This window comes from Heloderma suspectum, chromosome 4, assembly GCF_057233095.1.
Source record: "Heloderma suspectum isolate Gila_16-S chromosome 4, 16-S_ref, whole genome shotgun sequence".
Lineage (NCBI taxonomy): Eukaryota > Metazoa > Chordata > Lepidosauria > Squamata > Helodermatidae > Heloderma > Heloderma suspectum.
This window is the reverse complement of record NC_139461.1, coordinates 70,595,671-70,611,945: the sequence shown is the minus strand read 5'-3', so window position 1 is coordinate 70,611,945 and position 16,275 is coordinate 70,595,671. Positions and strand designations below refer to the sequence as shown.

Below are 16,275 nucleotides of genomic sequence, written 5' to 3'. Positions count from 1 at the left end.
CACTTTAAGAAGGATGCAGACAAGCTGGAGAGGGTTCAAAGGAGGGCAACAAAGATGATCAGGGGACTGGAAACAAAGCCCTATGAAGAGAGACTGAAAGAACTGGGCATGTTTAGCCTTGAGAAGAGAAGACTGAGGGGAGATATGATAGCGCTCTTCAAGTACTTGAAAGGTTGTCACAGAGAAGAAGGCCAGGATCTCTTCTTGATTATCCCAGAGTGCAGGACACGGAATAATGGGCTCAAGTTACAGGAAGCCAGATTCCGACTGAACATCAGGAAAAACTTCCTGAGTGTCAGAGCAATACGGCAATGGAACCAATTACCTGGGGAGGTGGTGGGCTCTCCCACACTGGAGGCCTTCAAGACGAGGCTGGACAGCCATTTGTCAGGGATGCTCTGACTTGGATTCCTGCATTGAGCAGGGGGTTGGACTCGATGGCCTTGTAGGCCCCTTCCAACCCTACTATTCTATGATTCTATGATTCTATGACTGAGTGTGGACTAGAACCCAGATCTCCTGAGTCCCAATCTAACACTCTACGACACCACACTGGCTCTCAGTCTCACCTTGCTCTTTTTAAGGTCAGCTTGTTCACCTTCATCCAGTCCATTATCAAAATCAGGTAATGTTCAAAGGTTTGGATTGCTTTCTTCAAGTTAGGTGACAAAGAGCAGTAGAACTGGGTGTTATCAGCATATTGGCAGTACCTTACACCAAAGCTCTGAATGACCTGTCCCAGTGATTTCATATAAGTGTTAAATATAGGGGACAAGAAAAAAAAACCATGTGGGACACCATAGGCCAATATCCACAGTGTTGAATGGAACTGATTGATTGATCGATCGATCTATTGCGTTTCTGGAACCAACCAAGATGGTTTAAAAAAATCCCCCCCCAAAATCCCCCAGCACCACCTTCTGGTCATGGCCCCAAAGAAAAGACTGGAACCACTGCAAACCTACACCCCCGAGGCCCAGCCCTGCCAGGTGGTCCATAAGGATACCATAGTCAACGGTATCAAAAGCTGCTGAAAAGTCTAGTAGACCTAATAGGGTCATGCTCCTGCCCTTTCCAATTCCTGGCATAGGTCACCCATCAAGCTGACCAAAGCAGTCTTAGGGGAATGGCTGAGATTTGTAGGGCTCTTTTATGTCTAAACATGCATCAGATTGCACCCTTAGGGTGCAATCTTATGGTGCTAGTTGGCTGCCTCCATACTCAGAGGTGACTGACTATCCAATGCAGGGCAGGTGGAGTGTGGAGGGGATTTTCTCTGCTCTCCAGCTACCCTGCATTTGCAGCTAGAGGGCCGTTTTCAGCTGTCTAGCCAGGGCACCTTGGAGCAGGGGGGGAGGCCAGATGGAGCATAGGAAGCATTGTAACAGTGCTTCCGCTGTCCCCTCGCCACCCTCGGGAAAGCCCCCTTTTCCCCTGCTCCACACTGCTCTTACGAATGCAGAGCCGGGGACGAACTGCACCACCTACGAACGTGGCAAGGGAGGGGGCAGGGAGGCGTTTTTCTGGGAACCAACTTCGGAGGGCTGGCTCCGAGCTTGGTTCCCAGAAAATGAAAAACCCTATGGCCATCTAGCTGCTGTCTAGCGGCCATAGGATTGTACCTTTAGTCCCATATCTCAGCCAAAAGTCCAATTGAAATGGGTCCAGATAATCAGAATAATCCAGAAGCATCTAGAGTTGTACGCCACCACCTTCTCGATCACCTTGGTCAAGAATGGTACATTCGAGACTGGCCTATAGTCTGACAAACTTCCTGGGTCAAGGGAAGGTTTCTTTAATAAAGGTCTTATTAGTGCCTCTTTTAAGCAAGAGGGAACAATCCCCTCCCTCAAAGAGGCACTGAAGGGCAGGTACACAGGCAGCACTAGCAACAAAGAGCAGCAGTAGAGCCAGTGGACCATAGACAATGGCAGTAGGTCTTGGACGTTATTATGAAGGCTGCCTTTGAGTTTGGGTTTGTTTCTGAAAATGAAATGAATAGATTTTTATATTAAGTGACTGGAATTTTGAGTAGGACCAAACCTTCTGTAATTGCTGCTTGATTTTAAACCTAAGAGTTCCTGGGTTCAGGGAATTAGTAGTCTCCAATCTATTGTGTGCCAAACCCATCTAGGGGGAAAGTCACCTATAAAACACGATCTAGATTTGACAGGCTATGGGTGAGACAAACTTGTTGGATCTGTGTGCTGCTGTGCTGCTGCAGTGACTCAACCCAACACGTAAATCAGTGAGCCTTTGTTGCATAGACAGAATCCCCCCCCCCCCCGTTGTATTTGTCAGGCATCTCACTTTGCAGACTGAGGTCTCTTTTGTTGTCTCCTGTGGTTCTGCAAAATGCCCACCCTCCTTTCTTGCAAGAGGAGCACAGATGATGGTGAAGAGCAAATGTTGCTGGCAGAAGATCGGCCAGATTTGATTGAGACTCTCAATCCCAGATGCAACAGCAACGCTAGCAACAACAGCTGCTCAGGAAGACGTGCTTATCTCCGAGAGAAGGAAAGGGAGCAACTGTCGGTCCATGAGAGTCTGGATTACTTGCCTTCGCACAGTGACGTTTACAAGAAATGGCTGCAGGGGCAAACCTACAGGTAACAATGGCCTGCATACTGCATTTTAGTACTGAATTAGCACTATCACGTTGGGGGCCATGAGGAATTGCACATGGAGGAGGGATAAATTATCAGGGAATTCTTCCCCAACCATAACTCTCAGGTTTGAGTCTGGGGCAGCTATCCCTCATTCCTCTAGATCAGCCCTCCCCACTGGTGCCCACTAGATGTTTTGGACTTCATCTCTCATCAGCCACAGCAAGCATGGCCAATGGCCAGGGATGGTGAGAGTTGTCGTCCAAAGCATCTGGAAGGCACCTGGTTCGGGAAAGCTGCTCCAGACCAATACAGAACAAAGGTAGGGGTTAACCCCGATCCCCACACTGTATAGGAGCTGAGTGTATCTTTTCCTAACCCCAGGATAGGGGGTCTGCCCCTTTGAAATGGAAATGAACAATTAGGGGTTAATTTGGATCAGAAGAAACTATTTTCTGTCCAAGTCCAATTAACCAGCTCCAATGAATCCATTAAAGCTTCTCCAACCTGGTTCCCTCCAGATGTTTTGGACTGCTCCTCCCATCAGCCCCAGCCAGCAGGACTAATGGTCAGCAATGCTGGGAGTTGTGGTCCAAAACATCTGGAAGGCAACAGGTTGAAGAAGGCCTGCTTTAAGATGTGAAAGGGGCAGATCTGTAACATAGGATCCTAGAGGGGGTGGGGAAATTGGGGTCCAGGGATGCGTACCATCAGCTGTGTATCACCTTAGCCCTGTTTCTTTCCCTGCATTAGGGCCTAGACAGAAGAGAAGCAAGAGGAAGGCCTGATAACAGCCCAGTATACTAAGGGCTTGTGCCTTGCCTTCATAAAACCAGGGTTTCATGGCAGGCGGAAGGCATTGTATGTATGCAGGCCCCAAACTTCTTCTTTTTAAAAAATCTAATGTTGCGTTTTAAGACCTCCGGGGAGGCTCTTCTCTTGGCCATTAGAGGCACATTTCGGAATGAAAGAGGGCCTTCTCGGTGGCTGCTCCAAGGCTTTGGAACTCCCTGCCAAGGGAGGCTAAGTTGGCTCTGTCTCTGTTGTTCTTCTGCCAACAGGCAAATACTTTTTAAAAAAATTGAAGCAGAGCTATGGCATGTAAGCCAGTCTGTTGGGTTGGGTGCTGTTTTTATTCTTTTACTGTTGTGTATTTAATATATTTGTTTTATCATCATTTACAGTATTTATTTATTTATTTACAATATTTATATACCACTCCACATCAAAGATTTTGGAGCGGTGAACAGCAAGATAAAATATTACAATCCCATAATTAAAACAATTAAAACATTTTAAAAGAACGGAATGGAAATTATGTTTTTACCTGACATTTTGACTTTTATTATTAGCTGTCTTGACTGGTAGGAAGGTGGGGTATAAAATGAATGAATGAATGAATGTTGATGTTTTTCTGTATACTGTGGGTGTCTCCTGGGCATGCATGAATTATCTCCTTCTGTCTGGGTTTTGCTGCCATACTAATCAATATAGGGCCACTCACTTTGCTACTAGACTCTAGTAATTAGATGGAAGAAGTGTGGAATGCTGTTCCTGCCCACCTGGGGGGTGTCTCCATGAGTGATTTACTCTGAGCTGGCTGCGTTTGGAGGTGGTTAGGGATACATGAGGTCGTGGCCATCCAGCAGTCACCCCGGAGCTTATCAGGGAAAAAACAGATTTCCTGAGACTGCTTAAAGTCCGATTCTTTTCTTTAAGTCGAGTTCTCCCTGGTATAGCTGCTGTGTGCCCCAAACCCCACATTTACCTTGGGCATGCTAGCCCTGCCCAGGGGTGTGCCTTTTACTGTTACCCCGGTCAAGGGGTATTTCCTTTGTGTATCTTGTCCCTGTGCAAATCAATTAGTGTATACTCAGAAGAAACTCCCATTGTGGTCAATGAGGCTTCTCCCCTGAATGTCCACATCAGAACTTACAGAAATCCCCCTGAGTTTGAAAAGGCACAGTTTAAAGCCCAAATTCCCTAAGTGCTGTAAAGCGTGATCTCGAGGCTCTGATTCTCTGTTGTTTGGATTACTGCCTTGGGAAGTAACTACTGTGACCCTTTGTTATAGAGATCCTAGGCAGTTTTGGGTTAGAAAGGGGGCTGGTTTCCCATACCTGTGTTCTCCCCCCCCTTTCCCAGCACAAGCATATGTGTGTCTACTCAGAAGTAACTCCCATTGTGCTCAATGAAGCTTGCCCCCTGAATGCCCACATCAGAATTTACTAGGGATGTACGAAAGTTCCACCACGGATCTCGGGAAGGCCGAATGCCAGCGCATTCGGCCCCCCGAAATCGGTGGTGGAACAGCCCCCCGCCCCCCCCGGGACGGGACTTACCGTAGGCGGATCTTCCTGGCGGCAGCGGCTGCGGCGGCTGCGGTGGCCGGTCTTCCGACTGGCTGCCGCCGCCGCCATTTCCAGGTAAAAAAAACAAAAAAAAAAACTGTGATAGGCTACGTAAAGATTTATGTAGCCTATCACGGCTAGATTTAAAAAAAAAACCGTGATAGGCTACGTAAATGTTTACGTAGCCTATCACGGCTGATTAAAAAAAACAAATGCGCGTACGCAAATGGCGGCGCCCATGGGCGCCGCCATTTGTGTTTCTTATTTTGGCACGTCTTAGTCTACGTAAACATTTACGTAGACTGAGACGGCGAAAATAAGGGGAATGCAAATAGCATAGCGTCTACGCTATTTGCGTTCCCCTTAGTTTCGCCGTCTTAGTCTACATAAATGTTTATGTAGACTAAGACATGCCAAAATAAGGAACGCAAATGGCGGCGCCCATGGGCGCCGCCATTTGCATACGCGCGTGTGTTTTTTTATCAGCCATGATAGGCTACGTAAACATTTACGTAGCCTATCACGACTGACTGCAGGGACGCAAACGGCGGCGGCTACGGCTGCCGCCATTTGCATCCCTGCTAGCCAGCGTCCGGATGTCCGGCTGCTGGCGGAGCCGGCTGGTGGCTCCGCAGAATCCCTGCGGAGCGGAGCCGGCCGGCCAGGATTCCGGGGGGAGGGATGGAACGCCTCCCCCCCAGCATCAGCATAATCCGCAGAAAGGTAAGTACCTTTCGTACATCCCTAGAATTTACAGAGATCCCCCTCAATTGAAATGGCACAGTTTAAAGCCCAATTCTCTAAGTGCTGTTAAGCTTGATCTCGGGGCTCCAATTTTCTGTTGGTTGGTTTATTGCCTTAGGATGTGAATATTTCGACCCTTTGTTATAGAGATCTTGCACAGCATTGGGTTACAATGGTGGCTGGTTTCCCATCTTTGTGTTTACTGCTCTCTTTCCCACAACAAACCCATTAGTGTCTTCTCAGAAGTAACTCCCATTGTGCTGAATGAGGATTGCCCTCTGAATGCCCACATCAGAATTTACAGAGATCCCCCTGAATTGAATACAGAGTTTAAAGCACTGATTCCCTGAAGCCTGTAAAGCACTTTACTGAACCTGCAATTCTCTGTTGTTTGGTTTATTGCCTTAGGAAGTAACTACTTCACACCTTTGTTATAGAGATCCTGCTGTCAGAAAGGGGGCTGGTTTCCCATCCCTGTGTCCCCCCCCCTTTCCCAGCCAAGCATATGTATGTCTTCTTGGAAGTAACTCCCATTGTGCTCAATGAGGCTTGCTCCTGAAATGCAGGTGCATCTGGAGTTTCAGGGGAAAGGAGGAAAGCCTCTCATATTGTTTGAGCAGCCTCTGCCAGTCAGATGACATTCACTCCAAACTCCACCCCACCTGGAAGTACGTTCTGTGAAATGATTTCTACTGGTGCTGAGCGCTTGCTCATGGAGCCCTGCATGGACCAAAGCACAGCAAAGCTGATTCCTTTTTAAAAGTCTGATACTCCTCCATTCACTTCTCCTTCCATTGTTATGGAGACACAGTCTCATTGTCCCCCAGCCCTCCACGCACACACCCCGAGATGGCTACCTATCATGCTCAGTCTTCATTGGGTGGTGTCAGGGGTTTTCCTGCCCCATTTCCCCCATTATCATTATCACTGTATACCTGCACACCTTGGGGCTTTACCAGGCTTGCTGATACCCCCCTCTTGTACATGGATCATGCTGTTTTGGCTGTCTAAATACTGGCACTCAGAGAATGGAGATCCTTGTTAGTATATATGATTACATAGTTAATGCTGAATTTTCCATAAGGATTTGCTGACAAAACAAATAATCATAGAATCATAGAATAGTAGGGTTGGAAGGGGCCTACAAGGCCATTGAGTCCAACCCCCTGCTCAATGCAGGAATCCGAGTCAGAGCATCCCTGACAGATAGCTGTCCAGCCTTGTCGTGAAGGCCTCCAGTGTGGGAGAGCCCACCACCTCTCTAGGTAATTGGTTCCATTGTCATATTGCTCTAACAGTCAGGAGGTTTTTCCTGATGTTCAGCCGGAATCTGGCTTCCTGTCACTTGAGCCTATTATTCCGTGTCCTGCACTCTGGGATGATCAAGAAGAGATCCTGGCCTTCCTCTCTATGACAACCTTTCAAGTACTTGAAGAGCGCTATCATATCTCCCCTCAGTCTTCTCTTCTCAAGGCTAAAAATGCCAAGTTCTTTCAGCCACTCCTCATAGGGCTTTGTTTCCAGTCCCCTGATCATCTTTGTTGCCCTCCTCTGAACCCTCTCCAGTTTGTCTGCATCCTTCTTAAAGTGTGGTGTCCAGAACTGGACACAGTACTCCAGATGAGGCCTAACCAGTGCTGAATAGAGGGGAACTAGTACTTCCCGGGATTTGGAAGGTATGCTTCTATTAATTCAGCCCAAAATAGCATTTGCCTTTTTTGCAGCCACATCACATTGTTGGCTCATATTCAACTTGTGATCAACAACAATTCCAAGATCCTTCTCGCTTGTAGTGTTTTTGAGCCATGTATCCCCCATCTTGTAACTGTGCATTGATACAATTGATACAAGGACATGTTTATTTTGGCTTGATATAAATTGCTTTGTGAGATACAGTGATAAAAATATCAGTAAGGAGCCTTGTGTTATCAATATTTTTGGAATAAATCTGTTAAATTAGATTTGAATTTGATATAACAAATGTTGTAGTTGCCAGCTTTAGGGAGCAATCCCATGGCCACTAGATAGCAGCTAGATAGCCATAGGAGATCATGCTATCCAGGAACCAAACTTGGAGCCCGCACTCTGAGGTTGGTTCCTGGAGAACCGACCTCCCTGCACTTCCGCGCTGCCTTGGAGGTGGCGTGGAACAGCCCCATCCTCTGCGCTCTCAAGAGGAGCATGGAGTGGCCAAAAAGGGGTGTTTCAGGGGGCATTCCAGGGCAGGGAGGGTGGAAATGCCTGTACAACACATCCAATGTGTCGTACAGCAGCATCCTCCCCTGCTCCATCCTCCCGTGGCTAGACAGCTGTCTAGCTGAAAATGCAGCGCAGCAGAAGCACAGAGGGAACGAACCCCTCTGTGCTTCTCCTGCCCTGCTTTGGATAGGTGGTCGCCTCTGAGTTTGGAGGTGGCCACCTATCCCCATAGGACTGCACACCCTTAGTTTCTTAAGCTTCTCTTTTTCTTTCAGAACAATTATCCAACATAGGGCCGATCTACATTGTGCCCGCCATCGCAATGAATTCAGTGTCCTGTTGGGTTAAACACTCTCGCATTAAAACGTGATTATCCACACTCACCCATTTTCCCCATTGCGGTGCTTCATCGAATGCATGAGCTTGGTTCACACTCGAGTGCTGTGCTGTTTTCCTGCTCTTAAAGACGGAGACTCTCACTGGAGGATCAGAAACTCTTCCTGTTTCTGCTGATTCCACGCCCACCATGCTCACAGCTCTCGATGGCCCCATGTTTGATCTCAGAAGCTAAGCAGGGTCGGCCCCGGTCACTAGTTGGATGGGCCTGGGAATCAGGCTTCCTCCATTAAGCAGGAGGTTGTTCTATCCCTTCAAGTGAGATTAAGTTTTACCCCTTCTATCCCCCGCTTCGGGAGGTTATTTTTTAATTAAGGCGTTATCTTCGAAGAATCGTGCCTTCACCGCGATGTTTTGTTTTTTTTCTGATTCAGGCATGATCTTCGAAGATTCAAAAATTCAAAGATATGAAGCTTCAACTCTTCGAATTTTCAAATCTTCGATGATCATGCCAGAATCAGAAGAAAAAAAACATAGCGGAGAAGCCATGATTCTTCGAAGATAACGCCTACATTTTTAAAAAAACAGCCGAAGCGGGGGATAGAAGGGGGTAAAACTGAATCTCATTTGAAGGGATAGAACAACCCCCTGCTTAGTGCAGGAAGCCTGATTCCCAGGCGGTCGCCCTTCCAACTACTGACCGGAGCCGACCCTGCTTAGCTTCCGAGATCAGACAAGCGTGCGCACATCCAGCCTTTTGCTTGTTGCTGAGGAAACAGTGAGTGCTGAGGAAGCTATGAGAACAGTAGCCGGAAGACGACATGGGGCCGTCAAGAGCTGTGATTGGACAGGAGGGAAATACAAACACTGCCATATATGGACAGACAGGGGAGGGGAGTACAACCAGATATGGTAGCGAAGGCGGAAAATCAGAGCACATTAAGGGGAAATACCGGGATATCAGGGTATTGAAAGCGGGAGCACGGAAGAAGGAAATTCCGGTTCCAATTCAAGGTGGCTACTGCGTAGTGTAAAAGATGGGCAGTGAAACCTCATTGGAAATGAAAAAACACGTAAGTTAGGGATGTCAGAGAATTCCACCATGGATCTCGGTGAGGCCGAATGCCAGTGCATTCGGGGCCCCGAAATCCGTGGTGGAATGGCCTGCCACCCCCCACCCCTCCGTGGATCCCCCCCGGGACGAGACTTACCTGGGGCAGATGTTCCAGGCAGCTGCGGTGGCGGTAGCTTCGGTGGCTGGTCTTCTGACCAGCTGCTGCTGCCACCATTTCCAGTCTGGTTGTTGTTGTTTTTTTTACAGAGACATGATAGGCTACGTAAAGACTTATGTAGACTATTACGGCGAAAATAAAGAGGAACGCAAATAGCATAGTGGGCGCTGTTTGCGTCCCTTTTTGATTCGCCGTCTTAGACTACATAAATATTTACGTAGGCTAAAACGGCAAATCAAAAAGGGACGCAAATAGCCCCCACTACGCTATTTGCGTTCCCCTTTATTTTCGTCTTAATAGTCTACATAAATATTTACATAGACTAAGACGGCGAAAAATAAGGAACGCAAATGGCGGCGGCCGTAGCCCCCGCCATTTGCGTTTGCCGTTTTTTTGTGTTTTTTTTACCCAGCAGCCACCGCGGCTGGAAATCCAGCTGCGGATGGCCCTGGCCTGGCCGGCTGCTCCGCGGAGCCACCACGGAGCAGAGCCGGCTGTCAAGGATTCCAGGGGGGAGGACCAGATCACCTCCCCCCCCATCGAGGATTCCAGGGGGAAGGATGGAGCTTCTCCCCCCTCCAGCGGACGCTGCCACTGGAACAAGGTAAGGGAGTCGTACATCCCTACCGTAACTGTAGATTGGCCCATAGTCAAAGTGGAGTTTGTAGGTCTGATTTAAAGACTGGTTCATAGGTACTGCCAGCTTTAAGTGTTTTACCACATTCACTGTAAGTTCCATTACATCTAACTGTGGATTTAAACAAAAGTCCTCTCATGCCATCTATTGGCGACAGTGAAGAGTGCATACAGGTTGGACAAATGGAAAACTTCCACATGTACTTCTGAAGGGAAACAAAAAGTTGGTCCACTAGAAAAATTTTCACATCTACAAGTTGGCAATCCCTTTATTAGGAGGACCAACCAAAATGCCACAAAACTTAGAAAGGAGAAAAAGGTACTAGAAACATAGGCCCCTTCCAACTCTACTATTCTATGATTCTAAGCCTTTTAGGACACAATCCTATGCATATTTAGATAGAAAAAAAAGTCCTACAACTCCCAGCATTCTCTAGCCAGTCATGCTGGCTGAGGAAAACTGGGAGGTGTAGGGGTTTTTTCTGTCTAAACATGCACAGGATTGTGTCCTTTGGAACATTTTTTAAAGGAGATGAAGACATAAAGCTTGTGTAATAATACCCAGCTGTATTGCAAAAGTGGCACCTATACAGCTAAAATAATTGTAAGGGAGACATTGTGACCAGGGAAAGTGGTGGGCTACTTTGGACTGATTGATTAAAGAAAGTTTGGACTGGGTTTGATGGGATTCTTGGAAGTATTAACTAGAATCAGTTTCCATGGGGAAGTGGATTGTAGGATCTAGTGTTTCATTTTTGCATCTCAGCAGTCAGGAATAAGAGGCATTGCACCTGGGTATTTTAGCTGCTAACACAGCTGTGGTGGTTAATCAAAAGAGCTAAATAGAGCACATTAGTTACCAGTAAATCATATCTTGAAAGTTTATGCTTGCATCTCTCAAATGTTGTGACTGAAATAAATTATGAAAGTTAAGTCAATTTATTCTCATTGCAATTTTGCAAGCGGAACCTGAGATTTTGATCAGGGATTAATTGCAGGGGTGAGTTATTCAAAGCAGGGGATGTAGGCAATGTGCATAAAGTGGGAAATGTAGGCTTATGGGGAGAGAGATCTAGGGCAATAGGTAAAATTATTGTTGTTGTTGTTATTAATTAATTAAATTACATTTCTATACCACCCAATAGCCAAAGCTCTCTGGGCAGTTTACAAAGGTTAAAAATATTAAAAACACAGTAAAATCATAGAATAGTAGGGTCAGAAGGGGCCTATAAGACCACTGAGTCCAACCCCTGCTCAATGCAGGAATCCAAGTCAAAGCATCTCTGATAGATGGCTGTTCAGCTTCATCTTGAATGCTTCCAGTGTAGGAGAGCTCACTACCTCCATAGGTAACTGGTTCCATTGGTCTTATATATTTGGACCTTCTGGTCCCTGTTATCAATCTGGCCATCACATTTTGCATGAGCTGCAGTTTCTGAACCATCTTCAAAGGCAGCCCCATGTAGAGTGCATTGCAGTAATCTAACCTGGCGATTACCAGAGCATAGACAACTGAAGCCAGGTTATCGTCGTCCAGATAGGGGTATAGCTGGTACACCAACCAAAGTTGGTAGAAGGCACTCTGTGCTACAGAGCCACCTGAGCCTCAAGTAGAACCCCTAAGCTACGAAGCTGCTCCTTCAGGGGGAGTGCAACCCCATCTAGAACAGGTTGAGCACCCTCCATCTGGTCAGGAGAACCACCCACCAACAGCATCTCAGTCTTGTCTGGATTGAGTTTCAGTTTATTAGCCCTCATCCAGTTCATTGTCACAGCCAGGCACCAATTTAGCACATCCACAGCCTCACCTGAAGAAGATGAATAGGAGAAATGGAGCTGACAACACACTCCAAAACTCCGGATGACCACACTCAACGGTTTCATGTAGATGTTAAATAGCATGGGGGACAAAACCACCCCCTGGGGTACCCAATACTGGAGAATCCACGAGGCTGAGCACTATTCCCCGTGCACCATCTTCTGGAGCTGACCGTCCAAGTAGGAGCAAAACCACTGCAATGCAGTGCCTCCTACTCCCAGTTCAGACAATCGTCCCAGAAGGATACCATGGACAATGGTATCGAAAGCCACCAAGAAATCAAGGAGAATCAACAAGGTCACACTCCCCCTGTCTCTTTCCTGACATAGGTCATCATATAGGGCAACCAAGGCTGTTTCCATTCCAAAACCTGGCCTGAGCCCCAACTGAAATGGATCTAGATAATTGGTTTCATCCACTGATTACTGATGGATAATCCACCCACCCACTCAAAGGACCATGCCCAGGAAAGGAACATTTGCTACTGGCCTAAAATTATTAAGATTTCCTGGGTCCAGGGAGGGTTTCTTCAGGAGTGGTCTCACCACTACCTCTTTGAGGTGGCCCGGGCCACTCCCTCTCATAAGGAGGCATTAATCACCTCCCTGGCCCAGCCAGCTGTTCCTTCCCTGCCAGTTTTTATAAGCCAAGAGGGGCAAGGATCCAGTACAGAAGTGGTTACATGAGACTCTCCAAGCACTTTGTCAATGCCATTGAACTGTACCAACTGAAACTCATCCAGGAGAACAGGACAAGGATGTGCTCTGGATACCTCACCAGATTCACCTGCTATAACACTGGAGTCTAAGTCCTGGCAGATGCAAGACATTTTATCCTGGAAGTGCCAAGCAAATGCATTACAGCAGGCCTCAGAGGGGTGTACAGTGTCCTTAGGGCTGGCATATAATAGCCCCCAGATAACTCTGAACAGCTCCACTGGGTGGCAGATAGAAGATTCAATAGAGGCAGCAAGATGATTATTTTTGTCACCCTCATTGCCCCTGAATATACTTTATTGCATCCACTAGGGTTTCTTCTCCATCTGTACTCAAGCCATCTCCTATTTTGTTTCATCACTTGCAGCTCTGGGGTATACCATGGAGCAGTATGATCTCTCAAATATGTATGTATTTATTAAATTTATTAATAACCAAGCAGTCTCGGTCTTAGGTCAGTAAAGTTTTTGCTCCAAGCCGTCCAAGCTAAACAAAATATTGTGTAGAAAACCATGATCTTGTTTCAATTGGAAGCTGAGATTCTCAACAAAAGTCACCAAATTTTGCTCTAAAAACCTAGATTCCGTGATCTATGTCCATTAACCATTTAGCTAATTATACCCCTTAACAAAAGGCTAATTATTAACATCCTGAGATGATTGCCACTGATATGCAATTCTTCTGGTTTTTTATTTTTTAGAATGGATTGGGATCGATGGTTGGTGATGGGCATCATTGGAATAGTAGTAGGAACACTGGGTTTCCTGATCCATCAAATAATTGATTATCTCATCAAGCTGAAATGGGAACTGGTGGAGAACTATATTCAGGTAATATGTCAGAAAATAACAAATCAACCTCTCCTTTCATATAACTTTGGTCAAAAAATTCAATTAAGATTTTGCTACCTGATGTCAGGATTATGCCATCTCTGTTCCTGACCATATATTGCTCTACAAACACTGAGTGAAAATACTATTGGACCATGTCAACTGTGGGGGCATGCCCAGGGGCTATAGGTTCTGTGTGTGTTGTATAATTTCTTTTAATGAGCGAACATAGGTAATTAAGAACCACTTTGCCTGGAATTAGCCTCTGTAAGAAGGCAGCTGGCTCACTTTCCCAATGGTCAATACTAGGCATACTCTTGGGCCCAAATTGTGGTCCAAGGATGAGTGCTGATGTTACATTGTTAAAGCTAGCTGTGCTTAGCTTGGTCAAAGTCTGTGATCCCTACATAAGCCACATCGAGCTGTGTCTCTGAATGCCAGTTGCTAGGGAATAACAATGGAAGAAGGTGATTGGCCTCATGTCCTCTTGTGGGGCTTCTCAGAGGCATCTGACTGGCCACTGTTGGAAACAGGATGGTGAACTAGATGGGCCTTTGGTCTGATCCAGCAAGGCTCTTCTTATAAGTCCTTACAGGGGCATAATTATAACAATTAAATAAAACAATGTGAAATCAAGGCTTGAGCAAAGTCCAGAATCTGTCCAGAAGGAACTGAAACCTCAACATAAGAGCAAATGGTATGGTATATAAATAATAATAATCTATTGTTAGATCAGGCCAAGGACCATTTTGTTGGGTAGGTTTGAGTTTTTATTTATTGTAAAAAAGGGGGAAATCAAGAAACAGTACATATATTTTGATATATATTAAGCAGTATCCAGTTTGATACTACTGCTAATGTAGATTATGTTGCAATAGTAGAAATGACATCTAGTGCAAGCAAACACTATTGGTGTTGTGCTAAAAGTTGCTTCCACTAGCACAATGTTAGCAGTAGTGTTTAATTGCACACTGACCGTTGGCTACACTTCTGTGGGTTCGATGGTTGTTCCAAAGGCCATGACTCAGTTTTGTAAAGACTGCAGCCATTTTGCTTAGACAAGTAATGAGACAAGGATGGCTGAACTAGATGTGACATTTATTGCATAGTTAGCCCTAGTGTGCAGCTTAAAAGAAAGGAGGAAAGAAAGAAAGAAAGAAAGAAAGAAAGAAAGAAAGAGATGGCATGAGGCCTGATCTGGATTGGGACTCTGCTGTGATGGGGGGGGGGGCTTTAACCCTTTGCCCCGTTTAACCTCCTCATACCTGCTATTTGCATGGGGGGAGAGCTCCAGTGGGAGCCTTTCCCCATTCAGATAGCAGGTGCAGGGGGCAAAAGGTTAAAGCATCCCTTCCCACTACACCATGGTACATTAGGGCTCACTACATACAAAAATGACGTGACTAGTTTGGCCTTGAGATAGCAGAAATTGTCAGTGGATTTAAGAATGGTGTCCTCAGTGTTCATAATTGGTGTGACAGGTTCAGTGCTAAGCCAGTGGTGTGGCATAGTTTCTGTTTTTCTTTAGACTGAGGGCCAGACCAAATTGAAACGGTCTGCAAGGAATCTGCCTATTGCTGAGTGTGTTGACAAGAGCACAGTTGTCAGTGAATGGGACATCAGGGGTAGTAGTTCAGTGCATCTGGTCTTTATTTTGACCTGGCAGAGGTTAAAAAAATATCACCATCAAAGTGAAAACAAATGTAGACTCTAACCAATATCCTTGAAGGCGGCAGCTAACATTGCATAGAAGAGAGTAAGGAGTCTTCTTTGTGTCCTTGTGTCTTACCATAATCAAAAACATGGTGGAGATTATTTAAGTTGCAGCTGGGGTGGGCAGGAGGAGGAAGGTCAGCCTTCACAACCCTGCCCAAAGCTGCTTCTTTTCAGCTCTTTTTTTTAGTTTTCTTGGTGGGCCTTGGAGATGAAAGTAAGGCCTTCCATGAGATCATTTTTGGAGTGGGGAGGACTGGGGTTTTTTTTTTTGGGGGGGGGAAGCCAGAAGGAAGGCTTCAGTACCTTTTCCTGCTCAACAAAGCTGTACTTTGAATTGCCACACCCCCACTTTCACTTCATGAGAATATTGTACAACCACATTTCTACCCCTCGTGTATGCTGCTATAACATTTAGTTTGCCTCCAAAGAAGGAACATCCAGAGGGTGTTTCTCCATACACCACCAAATGATTTGGTATGGGTTGCAAAGAAGAAACCCTGACTTTGTTGCTCACCCCTATCTGTCTATACATAATAGCCAATTCCCAACAGTGTAATTCTTTGTCATGCCATGCTTAGAGCAATGTAACAACAGAAGGCTAGTTGGAGATGAAAGAGGAGAGACAATCCAGTTCTGGTGTGCCATTCATCCCCAAGGCCGGGATCTGGCTTTGGAAAGGGGGTGGGGGTGGGGGGGGGAGAATCATGTCAGTCTTTTCCTCTCCAACAAGAGCTCCAGGTTTGCATGGGGGATAGCATTTCCTTCTAATGCTTCAATTCCCATACCTAGCCTCTTGGGTAGGGAAGCTGAAGTGACCACTCATCTGCATTTCTGACAAGCTGCAATCATCACTTTGGGAAGTTTGGGGTAGTGCTGGATTTGCAAAAGCAGGCCCAGGCCTGGCCATGCCCCTTGCTCCAGCTGTGACAACAGCCTCACTAATGGTTGGGAGGTGGGAGAAAAAAAAATCTCCTCAGCCCCTCCATCCAGCATTGGAATCACTGATGTATACAAAAGCCACATGTTGGGGACAGACCTCATTCTCCAGCCTGCCCCTGCCCTGATATAGAGAAACTCTGAGGGTGAGTGG

At 46.3% G+C, this 16,275-nt stretch overlaps 1 protein-coding gene across 1 annotated transcript in view; it reads left to right on the top strand.

Annotated features, from left to right (window-relative positions):
* Nucleotides 1-2,355: 2,355 nt before the first annotated feature.
* LOC146346987 (chloride channel protein C-like) overlaps nt 2,356-16,275 on the top strand; it is a 109,827-nt gene continuing 95,907 nt past the window's right edge. Inside the window, exons 1-2 of the mRNA XM_084848083.1 lie at nt 2,356-2,609; nt 13,340-13,469. Coding sequence (XP_084704209.1) covers nt 2,356-2,609; nt 13,340-13,469 — 384 coding nt within the window. The remainder of the gene's footprint in view (nt 2,610-13,339; nt 13,470-16,275) is intronic.